The sequence below is a fragment of the Mustela nivalis genome (assembly GCF_964662115.1).
Source record: "Mustela nivalis genome assembly, chromosome: 14".
In the NCBI taxonomy this organism is placed as follows: Eukaryota; Metazoa; Chordata; class Mammalia; order Carnivora; family Mustelidae; genus Mustela; species Mustela nivalis.
Window position 1 is genome coordinate 74,996,593 of NC_139033.1, and position 13,484 is coordinate 75,010,076.

The 13,484-nt window shown below is 43.6% G+C and overlaps 1 protein-coding gene and 1 long non-coding RNA gene across 9 annotated transcripts in view; one reads left to right on the forward strand and one right to left on the reverse strand.

Moving 5' to 3' along the window:
- Positions 1-1,379: 1,379 nt before the first annotated feature.
- LOC309847316 lies at positions 1,380-12,285 on the reverse strand. Its single transcript, XR_014302393.1, has 2 exons — positions 11,152-12,285; positions 1,380-2,256 (listed from the first exon to the last, which is right to left on the reverse strand). It is a non-coding gene; the product is annotated as an uncharacterized lncRNA (long non-coding RNA).
- Positions 12,286-12,771: 486 nt separating this feature from the next.
- Positions 12,772-13,484, forward strand: part of PTPRM (protein tyrosine phosphatase receptor type M) — a 749,942-nt gene continuing 749,229 nt past the window's right edge. For 6 of the 8 annotated variants that reach the window (XM_082697313.1, XM_082697314.1, XM_082697316.1 and 3 more), the window contains exon 1: positions 12,814-13,380. In XM_082697313.1, coding sequence (XP_082553439.1) covers positions 13,308-13,380 — 73 coding nt within the window. In that variant the 5' untranslated portion in view covers positions 12,814-13,307. Of the gene's footprint in view, positions 13,381-13,484 lie in introns of all 8 variants that reach the window. The other 2 variants (XM_082697317.1, XM_082697320.1) reach the window with 2 other exon arrangements.

The window sequence follows — 13,484 nt, forward strand, 5'->3', positions numbered from 1 at the left end:
GTCTTTCCTGTGTTGAATACCTTGTATCTCAAGTTCTATGCCCATTTATTTATTTATTTATTTATTTATTTATTTATGGGGTGGGCAGATGAGCAGAGAGAATCTTAAGCAGGCTCCACCCCCAGCATGAAGCCCCACATGCAGCTTGTTGTTGGGCTAGATCTCACAACCCTGAGATCTTGACTTGAGTAGAAAATCAAGAGTCTGACGCTTAAAAGGACTGAGCCATCCACGCACCCCATTTTATGCCCTTTTACATCCTGGTTCGCTGTCAGTAGCTTTCTTGGAAGGAGTTCATTGTTCTGAAACTGCATATTTGAACATATTTTAATTTCACCCTCACACTTTATTGTACGATGGCTGAGAATACAATTCCAGAAGGGAAATAATTGCCCTTCAGAATTTTGAAGGCTTTGGTCTATTGTTTTCCAGCCTTCTGAGTGCTACTGAGAAGTTGATGTCATTCCATTTCACAATCGTTTCCTGAAGCCATTTTTTTCCTTTCTGGAAGCTTGTGGAATCTTTTCTTTGTCTCACTGTTCTGAAATTGCACAATCATGTGCCTTAGGCTGGGTCTATTTCCCTCAGTTATGCTGGGCACTCAAAGGGCTCTTTCAATCTGGAGAGCCATGCCCTTCATTTCTAGGAAATTTTCTTGGTTTATTTCCCAATTATTTCTTTCCCACTGTTTTCTCTTGTCTTTCCCTTTGGAACTTCATTTTCTGGATGATAAATATTTTGGGCCTAATTTGATTTTCTCATTCTTTTCTTTCCTATATTTCATCTCCCTGTCTTTTTGTTGTTTTTCAATAGGAATTAGATTCATTCTACTTTAGTAAGTAAATTAATTAACTTTATGTTCCATACTTCCAACTGAATTTTTAATTTCTGCTCTTATATTTTTAATTTCTAGATATTCATTTTTGTCTTCTGAACAGTCCTTTTCTATAACATCCTGTTCTTATCTTAAAGAGGTTCTATTTCATTGCACAAAGAATGTTATTAGTTTTTTTTTTAACTTTTCATATCTCTAACCAATAACTGTTTTTTTTTTCTTCTGTTTATTACTTATATGATGTTTCATATTAGATGTTTTCCTCAGCTTTCTGGTTGTCTGCTCATATCTAAAAGTGGGGCATTGAAGTCCTACCTGATGCTTCTGGGAAGGGGTTCTTAACACTGGTACATGTGCTGTGGTTCCCGGGATGCCCTCCACTGGCCCCTGCTCCATAACAGGGCCTTGCTAATCAGGTTGTCACTGGACAAAAGTGTTTGAGACTTAATTTACTACATGGCTTTACCCAACCTCGGTGACTTGTAAAACTGACAGTGAAACAAGCCATTTAAATCCTGCAAAAGAAAAAAAAGAAAGAAAGAAAGAAAAGTGGGGCATTATTTTATGGTTGTAACTATACCTCAGTAGATCTCTAGACAGACAAAAGAAAAAAGTGGGGGTTTATGAAGCTGACAGGAAGTTCTAAGAATGTGGGTGAACCTTGTCATATTTATTTAGCTACTTGTACGGTTTCAGTGCAGGAACCTCAATGGCAGAATCTATGTCTTTTCTCTTGGTCTAGTCAGAGTCCTCAAAGAAGAATCTTGCCATCCTTTATCTGGAGAGTAAAATCCTGGTTGTGAATGTTCTGGAAGCTGAGTGGGAAAAAGGGCTTTCAACATTCATTCCATATACTGTCACTTAAACTCCTTCTTCAACATGGTAATTCCCACCCTAAGTTGAACCTGATGTCCCAAAGCAGTACAGACACTGTTTGTCATGACTTGGCCATGGCATTAACCTCTAGCCTTTAGCCAGAGCAGATCAGAGGCAGTCAGCTAGCCATGTGAAGAAAGGATGACTTGATTAGGGGGCTGTTAATTACATTTAAACAAACTTAACCAATCCTTCTGTTTGTAGCCACATAGACCACACTTCCTGAAACTTTTGGGTCTTTAGCGGTACAGATCAGGGAGCTTCTCACGTTTCTCAAATGACAGGATTAGTTTTCCCTTGTCTTGCTGGATAAGTTGCCAGTCTTCTTCCTGCTTTTCCATTTTCAAAATTTAGTTGCTGCTGCATTATCTCTCATTTATTGTCTTTGTGGCTTCATTCCTTTTTTTTTTGTTTGTTTCTTTATTATCAATATCGTTTTTTGGGGCTTTCAGGAAGAGGCAAAAATAAAAGTGTGGGTTTGATATAACATCTTTAACCCAAAGCACTGATTAGTCTGTCGGCCTTTCTGCTCTCAGTACCTTTTCCTGTAAAAAGGAAATGAGATATAAGCTCATGATGCTATTTATAAGACACAATAATTTTCTTTCTTTTTTCACATAGGTGGAGGGGGAGATACAATAAAACTCATCTGTAGATCACTTTACAGTATATAAAGTGTTTCACATAAATTTCATTTCATCCTCCTGATACTTTCATAAGTCAATTTGGACAGATATTGTTGGTTCTTTTACCTGAATGGAAACCTAGGATAGTGGGGGGTGGGGGGCGGGACATGCACAGAGGTCCCCCTGGCAGCAAGGGGTGGAAATAGGCCCACAGCTTCTGTGTGCCATGTGGCCTCATGGAGTTATTTGAATGAACAAAGGACAAGGAGACAAAAGAGCACTAGAGTTGATTCTGGAAACAGAAAATGTCTACACAATTTGACAAAAATGAGGGTATTTGACAGGAATAGAAGATCCTGGCTTCTGTCAAGCCAACAGTTAAAAACAATTCCAAGTAAATCTATGGTTAGAGAAACAAAATGAAACCTAGAAATTTAACTGAGATTTTAAGACATCAAATTAGATTTCCTGGTAAGGATGCAGATGACATAAGCCATTATTTAAGCACAAAGCCTTATTTTGTAAGGTTAAATACTGATTTTCTTATCTTAGTTGTCCTCTGGGAATCTTATTACCTTCGTGACCATTCCTCTCTATTAAAGGAGCAGTGAAACCTGATGTGAACAGACAGTATCTACTATGATCGCTCTTTTCTGCTGAAGAAAAAATACAGGTAACTTTGGGACATATCATCCTTTGTTTCTTTCTAAATCTGTCATTTTTTTTTTATCTTCAGCACCAAATTCAATCAATTAACAAAGACCTAGGGAGTACCCAAAAGAAGATGAAAAAAAGGAAAAACACAATTCCTGCCCTGAAGGAGTCATCATCTTTTGAGGAAATGAAACATCACATCGTAGCTATACTTTAAGTGAGCCCGAGCTCTCAAAACCCATGAAAATACAAGATAAGCACATCCTGTCAAAATTTGTCATTCAAAACCATTCATTCATTCATTCATTCATTCATCAAAATTGAGGTACATTGCTGTGTGCCCACTGAGTGATTGTGGCTGACTCACTTAGATTAGCGCCATGGTAAATGTGAGATTTTTATGAGAGGTATGCCATCTTCTCAGACTATTCTCTGAAATTGGGCCATTGACCCCAGCATTCTTGGGGACCTCTGTCTTGATGTCTGACCCCTCCTCTTTACTTTCAGGTCCTTTTTAATTCTAGCGTTTCGCTGTGGCAGGAAGGGATGGCTCTCCACCTCCTGTTCTTTTTGACATGAATTTCCACAGTATAGCCTCCTCTTTCCTGAAGTGATACCATTCTGTCCTCTTAGTAGGGGTCATAGTACTATAGCAAGGAGAAAGCCCTGCTTGTTGGCAATATAAAAATATCATCCATTTAACCTTGCTGATTGAATGAAGCATTTTGAAGGAAATAAACAAAGGGCTCCATAAAAGGATAAAAGGATAAGTGGTTAGAGATTGCTTTCCATAGGAAAGGCATTAACGGCAACCTGAAGGCTAAGATAAAACCAACCGTGTAAAAAGTATGGTTCCTAGCAGAAAGAACCATAAAATAATTCCAAAGGAATAGTATAAGTCATGTCCTTGAAGTTGGTAACTAGGACAGACATGTAGGTAGGATATGAGCTGGGTCTTTTGGGTGGAATTAGAGGTCGGTCTTCTTTCTTTTTTTCTGCCTTTCCTCTTTCGTTCTGCCCGGAATGCAGAAGGGCAACACTTGTGTTTTGCAAGGCTGAGAATGAACAGTAAGATGGCAGGAACCGGGGTCCTCAGTGACACAGTGTCCTACCCGAGTTCCCTACCCTTATGTGAGAAACTAGATTATGGTGACTTATTTTATTAACATTTTCTAAGCAGTTGATTTAAATTCATAGTTAATCCTCTTAAGAACTTAAAAGAGTGAGCACCATTGTTACTCCATTTTGAGATGAGCAAACTGAGCCAGAGAAAGTTGAATAATTTACCCAAGGTACTCAGTGAGTGCAGAAGTTGAAATTTGAACTTGGGCAGTGTGCTACTCATTCCTTTAGCCTCATACCTTCAGCCATTATTCTATATGACAGTGTTGGTTGGGTTTTCTATTATCCACCAATGGCTGTAATCTTAACTTTACATCCTTTAAGAGTAGGTAACACTTAGATTGAAGCTTCTGGATCATCATATAAACAAAGATTGGTGCAGGGTGTGGCCAAAAAATGGCAAGTTAGACAATCTGATGAGGAATTTATGGTCAGAAAAAAAGACAAGGATGCAGATGGAAATGTGGCAGAATGGTCAGGAAAAGGAGCTCCTGAAATTAGAATATTTGCCCATAAATTGCATCTCTTCCAGTTAGTAGCTTGGCAACCATTGCCTAATTTTATTCTTATCTTTATAAGATCTAAGTCACTCTACTTTAGTCCTCAGTTACCCCATCTCTAAAATAGGCATGATGAACATATCTGTCTTTCAGAGCTTTAATGCCCTAGGAGAAGGCTTTGTTCATAGTAAGCCTTCAGTAAATGTTAGCCCCTCAAATCATACTGAAATAAGTCTGAATGTTTTCCTCTAAGGCTTGTCTCAACTTGACAGTAATGACTGTCTAGAAATCTTCAATTCAAAATGCAACATTTGGAAATTTTAAAATATCTAAGATGAAGAGAAAGTAAAGACGATCTTTTCTTTGATGTTAGCAGTGAAATGTTTTTTTTTTTTTTTTTTCCATATTCTACGGGAAACTCAGCCTTATTACAGATCACAGGACCTAGGACTCCATTGTTGCAATAATTTAATCTGAGGTAGGACTGTCACTGTTGGCATAACATTTCTTAATAGTATTAGTCAAGCAGAGCTTTAAGGAACATACCTATTGACTTCAAAGGATTTGTTGTAAAGAAAGTGAAATAAAAAGGAAATAAGGATCCACGGGAACAGGATAGAGTCATGATTTCCATCTCAAGTTTTGGAAAATCTCACTAACCTCCAGACTGTGTTCTGAGAAAAACAGTTATCTTATACAAAGGCACAAGAACTAATATAAAGCATTAGTTCAAAGCCTCTGGGGAGATGAGAGGGACAGGAAGACAGTCACTCTCTCCTTTAATGAACCTCCATGTGGAAAGTAGCTGCTGCGTGGTGGGCTGAAGCCTGTGTCTTTGAACTGACCATGGTTCAGGCGGCAAAGTGTCATTTCACACTCTCCTCTCCAAGGGAGCTAGCGGACCTGTGATGCTTCCCAGCTCCAAAAAGAGATCGCGGAAAACGTTTTCTTCTAGGACTTCTCGGTGACTTAAACAGAAGAAGTAGAGTGACTGGATAGTGATCGCTGGAGGACTCTGATGAAATTCTCCTAAATCGGGTTCTTTCTTTGTCTTTTTCCATATCCAGGGAACCAGCCTGAAAACAACCCTTGCTTTGCATGTGGGAGGGTGCTTACGGAGACTAATGCTGGCCCGGGCTGCTGGTGATGTAGAGAGAGCCCAGCTTCCAGACAGGAAAGAGCCTGCCGCTGGCTCTCCTATCCAGGAGCGGGGTGGGGGGTGGAAAGTGGCAGGGAGCAGGGCTGACAAACTATTCTGGTCAGAAGGGTGTTTCTGTTTCTGTGTGGGCAGTTTCCCCTCCTGCAGGATGCAGCAACGGAAGGAAAGGGCACCGCCTGACCTGTTTCCCCAAAGGGCCCCTCAGTATAACGTAGCCCTAGTGTCCTGCAGACACAGAGCAGGGAAGTCATCTTAAGAGGTATCACTCCCTGCGCAGTGTACAAAAAACCCCACGGAGGCGACAGACATCAGACCGTTCCAGAGATTCTCCAGCAGGTCACTTCCTATTTCTACTATTCTGGGGACTCCAATTTGGACATTGCTGGAAAAATGACATCTTCTAGTATATTGAGATCACCGGATAAGATCCATCTTGCTATGGACCTCGTGATTAAGTGGGGAATTTTTTCGAGAAAATCAACCTACTTACCTATTTTATCGAAAATAGTGGAAAGGTAAAAGAAGTTCCAAACAGAAACAGATTTAAAAAAAAAAAATGACCTATTTGCAAATTGTGACCTTTCAGCCCCACATGGTAAATGGCCTAGAAGAGCTACATAATAAAAGTTCATTAAGTTCATTCATGGAGGGGCTTGTTTGTAAAAAACATTCATGCATGCTGACATCCATTCTCTTACAATGCAATGGGGTAGACAAGACAGAGCTACTCTTCTCATTTTGCAGAGGAGCAAACCGGAAGAGCCTACCACAATAAACCATGTAGTTTTATTGCATATAATCTGCTGTGGGATCTGGCAGCTGATATAGTCATAGTTATGCCCCCAAAGAAGAGCCTGGTGCGAAGGGACAGGAATATCTGTTGAAGGTCTTCCCATCTAACTGGGATCTGGGCCCAGTTAGATATTTCTATCCCATGCCTCCCTACAGAACCCCAGCATAGAACCCTGCACATCTAGACTCTCTTTAGTATTTGATTTTGAAATCAGTGGTTAATAATAAGAACTTACATGTCACTAATAAGGCAGCAGGAACTGTATTAAATGCTTTCCATTATTATCTCATTTAATTCTCATAACTCTGTGAAATGGTCACAATTATTACCTTCATTTTACTGATAAGGAAGCTGAGACACAGGAAGGTTAAATGACTTGCTCAGTGTCACACAGACTAATAGTGTGAGGTTTAAGGTTTTTAAAAAGAATATGCAAATGCATTGCCCTAGTATCAACGTTTCAGGAGATTAATTTATATTCCCAGGGTATAGTGGGCAAAGCAAAGAACTAAAACCTATTACTTCTCCCCTTTTAATTAGGCCATGAGAAGGAATTCCTGGGGCATCTAAAAATTTATCCTAGTGATTTAAGCCTTTATACAAAAGTGGCTTTGAACTGTGCTTGGATGAGCTTTGCCTTTTGTCAGTGACAGGTTCTGACCTTGGGTAGGATATAAACACTTACAGAAAAGAGCACCTGCCCCTATTCATTCTTCTTCTGCTCAGGTGAGAACAGGGCTTCACTGGTGAAAGTTTGAAAAACCAGGTTCCTTCTGACCTCTGTGGAAAACTAATGATGTGTTCTTCATTTTCCTCTCATTCTCTGGTTTCAGGTACGGTAGTCTCCCCCAACCCTTTACCTTCCAGGAATGGGAATACCTTTCAAGGCCCCCATGCATGGCTGAAACCACAGATGGTACTGAATCCTATGTGTACTATGTTTTTTTCTATATATACATACCTTTCTTAAAAATGTAATTTATAAATTGGGCCCAGGAAGAGATTAACAATAATAGCGTAGAACAATTACAACAATATCTTTTATAGAAGTTACGTGAATGTGGTCTCTCCCTCTCTGTGTCTCAAAATATCTTATTGTTTTGTGCTCACCCTCCTTGTGATGTTGGGAGACGAGAAAGAGCTATGTGATGAAATACACATTCCAAAGTAACTGAACCTGTGAAGTGCTGGAAGAAAAGTTGCTCCCCTCATGACCAGGTAGGGTAGACTACAATGGTGAGTGTGTGTGTGTAGGGCAGGGCACTGAATATCATTGTGTGCAGTTTCTCCCCACTGCCCCCTGACTCAACGCTCCCAGGCAGTAAAGACAAATGAGAGCAGGGGAGCAGAGATCCTGATGTGATGTTCGCTTAAAGCCTTGCTTAACCAGAGATCAGCGCCATCAATAATCAGGTTTGTTCAGTGTCTGCCAGTTCAGACAGAGCTTTCTCATGTGATACCATTTCCACTAGCCAGGAAATAGAAATTAACTAATTTAAATCACACCATTAGGACTCCATCAAGTTGGCCTCCGAAGTCTGAGCTATCTTTCTCTGTCTTTGGCTCGCTCTCCTTCCCCTTCTTTCCCTCTGTTCATCCTTCCTCCCTCCCTTCTTTCATCCATGCATCCACTCTCTTTCCTTCTTTTCATTCTTCCCTTTTCTCTAGGACAGGCTACCCTTCATCAATGAAAGAGAATACAGTACATGATTGTGGAAACCTATACAAGCTTGCTTATTTACACTTCTTATCTCAAAATACACTTTCAGAATATAAATACACTTCTAAAAAAAATGGGAATTAATCATTGCAAAAGGCCTAGAAATGAGAATGTGGGTAGCAGAAACAAGGACAATCTTTTCTTTTCCCTTTCTGCTGGGTCATGATGGCTCCAATTAAGTGACCTTGGAAATATTTAAATGATTCTGCCTATGCTTTTTGGTGGGCGTGATACTTTGTATGGATTAGGAACTTTGTGCATGAGGTTAACCTTCAAATTCAACATAACATTTCAGATAGGTAGGGATGGGTTATGGTCAGATCAGTTTTCTTCTTCTTCTTTTTTTTTTTTTTTAAATTTACATTTTGACTCTAGTGCAGTTTGGACAAGTTTCATGAACAGAGTAATTGCTACCAAAGACATCATCATTGCATAAGGACAGTTGGCACTTCTGCCTACAGACCCAGCAAAGTGGGCTCCCACCCTGGGTGTGTACCTCCCAGGACCCTGGGCATCACCCTATACAAATGAATTTATTAAGGGACACAAGGTCACCTCTGTCACTAGGGCTCTGGTGCTCAGTGATGAGAGAGCTTAAAACATGACCCTAAATATCCGATCTCAAAACCAATTCTGTTCAGGCCCCAGAGAAACTTCACAAATTTTGTCTCATGGCCTTGAAACAGCACTGTGGTTTTCCCTGTACCCTGGCAAAGCAGATGGACACTCCTAAGCATGTGGGTGATTTGGTGGCAGAGACATTTAGTTAAAAGAAAAGTCAAATTAATTAAAAATCAAGTTCTTCCTTTCAGATAGCAAGAATATTAAACAGTCTTAAATAATGAGAGGTTTTTCCTAGTAGTGCCAACAATCAATTTTCTTGCTTCTCTTTGTGTTCTAATTCATGGTTCTAAAAAGAGTCACGCATTAGTATAGTGCTTGCATGTAGTGGAATATGGTGATTGAAGAGTATGTTGTAAAATTAAATAATATTACTCTTCAAATATAACATGTGAAACATGATACTGATTGCATCAACCCAGGGTCGATGTTGAGTGCTAGAATTGCTAATAGGTTTCCATTTTAGTAAAAAATTAATAAGGTATAATTGAATTTTCAAACGTTAAGTAAAAACTTAAAGCTTTTTATGAATAGTTTTTATTTATTTCAGTGTTGGTTTTCAAAACCATAATCTGTAGTTTACATTTTTATTTTAATAAATTGGAACCATTTGGGAGAAAATAACTTCCAACAATTACAGGGTGGTAATTTTACTTTTCTGATTAAAAAATTTTAATTGACATTTTTGATGAAAATATATATTCAGATTTTGTGTAATCTAAATCCAGTAATCTTTTAGCATTGCCATCGAATAAAACTTTCTGTCATAATGGAAATGTTCCATATCGGTGCCATTGAATACAGCAACCACGAGTCATATGTAGGCTCCTGAGCACCTGTTTGTACCACTGAGGAATAAAACTGAAACGTGACTGGATTCTCCATACATAATAGCATAGTGTCAGATCATTGCTGACAGTAGAACACAAATCATGGGACAATCTTGATTCTAGCAACATATTAGAGATTTTACTAAAATAAAGGGCAAAATCAATTTTATAAAATAAATATATAATAATGTATGAATCATCTAGGCTTTGATTACTTCTCCATATAGCCAAACTATCAATAGAAGACCTAGATGTGCACAACGATATATTCAGATGTCTGATAATTTTGCTGACTTTTGTCATATAAAAACCATACATTTTTCTTATCTTTCAATATTGTTAAATTTGTCAGAGTAGGAAAATACAACACATACATAACAATATGCTAACTTGATTAATAACTTTGAGATATTGACCTATGATGTGTCTCCATTTGTATACTATTGCCCCAAGCCCACCGATATTAGGGGCTGCCTTGAAAGCCCTGTGACCAGCCATTCTGTAAATGTCACTGCTGTTGGAGAGCCATGAGTATCCTGTGGTTTGACTAAAATAAAAAATCTTTTCTGCTGAAAAACGAAGTGATAGCAAATGTCCCACTGGGAGGATTCCTACAGCGTCCCTTCCTTAGGGAAAGTCTAATCCATTCATTTTCAATAGGAGCCTTCTATTTGAGCTCAGAGTTGCTTTGGCCAGTTACCTATCCATAAGAGGGAGTAAATAAACAGTTATCAAGAAATGGAAAGGTAAGGAACCCTTGGTAAAACCTGCCACTGCTTGCAATGTGGATTGCCCGGTAGAGGGTAGAGGCTTAACATTGTAACGTTTAGAAAACAGAGATAAGGCATTGACCCTCCAGCTAAGCTTTAAGTAACTGGAAGAAGGGACAGGGTATCTCCAGGTTACCAGGGTAGCAGTAGTTGGAATCTCTGCAGGGCTTTCTCTCCTCGGTGCAGAGAAAAGCTACAAGTGTAGCTGCCTCCCAACCCGACACCAAGCCACCTTACACATTCCTTGGCTGTGAGTAATCCACTTTAAGGCTGTTGCACACTTTCTTCCTGAGGCTCCCCAGGGGGGTGAGTCCCAGTTGCCTGGGGGGGGGGCTGCTCATTGATACACATATATTGGCTTATTTTATCCCCCCCCCCTTTGTCTCACTTCCCAATTCCTCTTGTACTGCTTCCTGGGATATTTCCCTTATAGATATCACTTGCACATATATCCTCACCTCCAGATCTGTTTCTGGGGGAGCCCAGCCCAAGACAACCTCAGCAAGCCGGGTAGTGCCTGGTATGGCCTTAATAGATATTTGCTGAACGAATTAATGTAGTTTGCAAAGGAAATCCTACACTAATATTAACTTCACCCAATGTAAAAAAGTTACTCAGAAGGAAAGCAACTAGATTGACTTTTACCTCCTTATCCGGATGCTCCATGCATCTGCTAGCATAAAAGTTCCATTGGCCTTCAACAAAGGCAAAGTTAGGTTCCATCACAGTGCGCACATGCCTTTAATAAATGCAAAGCCCAGGATGCAGATTGGACCATCTCACTTGCTGATCCTTTGAGGTATGCGGCTCCCTTCCTTCTTCCATAGGTCAACTGTTCATTTTGGGCTTAAAGATAAGGCTCAACAAGTACATATTTGTGAGACGTAGTAGGAGGATGTAAAATCATTAGGAAATAAATGATTAATATGGAGTCTTCTAAAGAGCACTTCTCCTAAGGATCCAGTAAGTGGAATTCCTGAAGGGGAGTTTGGGGTTGGGACACCAAATGCAAAAGTCCTCTAGCCCCTAAATTTGCCCTTAGAGGTTCTTGTCAGTTGGTTCCGGGGTTCTTTGGAAGCCACGTGGAGGTCAGCGTGGGATCAATGTACTTTGGGGGCCTTTAGAAGCCCTCAGTGGAAGCAGTGTAGGAGAGCTCTGGAGTAAACCTGCATCGTGGGTTTGCCTTTTGGCCCGTGGCTTTGCCCGTGCTGGAACACTGTGTTATTTTCGTTAGTTAATTCTGTTTCCAATTCCACCTCTTCCCAAGCCCCTCTATGGCGTTTACTTAGCTAGGAGTGGCGTCTCCAGCTGTTTGGGGCTGGCTCAGTGTGCTTACTCTCAGGGAGATAGAAGAATCACTTTTTTTTTTTTCTTTTTGTAATTTGATAAAGCGAATCTCCTTCCTGAAGCATCAGAAGCTTTTAAATTAATAAAATAGTCATCCCAAGCACAAAATGGTAAATTAAATATTTCAAGACGTGGTTTGATTCATTACCCACGCCTCCCCCGCCTCCTCCTCTCCGGTTCCCTAACACTTGGCACCTCGGACAAAAATCACCGCTTAAGTCCAAAGCCTCGGCGTGATCACCGCCTTCGGGGCATTGCCCGCGGCTCGCTCCGGCCCACGCGGGACAGCCTGGCGACTGTGGGGCCCCCCGGGGACGGGCGCGTCTGTGCCTAGGGGCCAGCCGGGCAGGCTAGCGCGCTGCAGGGTCGCGGCGCTCGCGGGCGCCCGCTCCGTCCCCGGCGCCTGTCAACTTCGCTGCGTCCGCGGCCCCTCGGAGCCTCCCCGATCTGCCCGCTCGCCTTCTCCGCGGCGGCCGGGGAGTGCTGGCCCTGCGACGCGGGGGCGCAACCGGCCCTGCTCGGCGATAGCGCGTTCCTGCGCCGGGGACCGAGCTGCTTGGCCGCGCCCGCGGGGCCCGCAGGCCGCGAGTCCCGCCCGCCGCTCGCACAAACTCCTAGCGGCTCGTGACCCGGGACAAACTTCTGGCTGAGGCGCAGCCCTCACACCGTCACCCTCCCGGAAGCCAGGCACGGAGCAGGAGACGCGGCTGGGAAAGGGAGGGAGGGAGAGGGAGGGTGGATACGGTGTCGCTGCTCCTCTCCGCGAGGGTGACGCCGCACGGGCGGCGGCGGTGGCGGCTGCCCCCAGTCGAGCTCCCTCCCCGAGGCGACCGCGGCCAGCGAACGCCGGGGCGCGGGCCGGCGGGGCTGGGCGCTCACGCCCTCTAGCGGGCCGCGGCGGCGCCGGGCGGCCGTGACGTGGGCGCTCCCTTCAGCCGGCCTGCGGGGCACCGCCAGTCAGTCGGGGAGCAAGAGCCCCGCGCAGAGCCGGCGCGGGCTCGGCCATCGGCGCACCGCCGCCCCCGGGGCTGGGCTCGCGGCTGGCGGCGGAGAGGCTGCGGGCAGGACGCGCGCGCCCACCGCCACGGCCACGGCCACGGCCGGCGCCGGCGGCTCGGGTCCCGAGCAGGGGAAGGAGAGCGGCGGCGGGTGCAGGCGCCGGAACGGAGGGCGGATTTTGGCTCCGCAGGCGCGCCCTCCGCTCCCTCTCACAGCCGCGCCAGACGCCGAGTGGGGCAGGCGGCAGGGAAGGAGGACCCAGGACCCTCTCCCCGGGCCCCTGGAGCTGCCGGAGTTCGGACTTCTGCAACTGTTGACACTTTGGGTCTCCGGTTCTGTTTTTGGCTGTTTACCTTTCTCTTCTGGCTGCCTGGAAACCCAAGCTCCCGTCCGCCTTCTGCCCTCGCGCGCCCACCCAGCGCTGCCAGGGAGCGGCCCGGCGCGCACTCGGCACCATGAGGAGTCTTGGGACGTGCTTGGCGACTTTGGCCGGACTTTTGCTAACTGCGGCAGGGGAGACGTTTTCAGGTAGGTGGGACCGTTTGTGCCGCCGCCGGGGACGCGAGAGCCGGAGCGAGGGCCCGGGACGCCGGCAGCTCCCGGGCCTGGAGAGCCCGAGGCGGGCAGCGGTC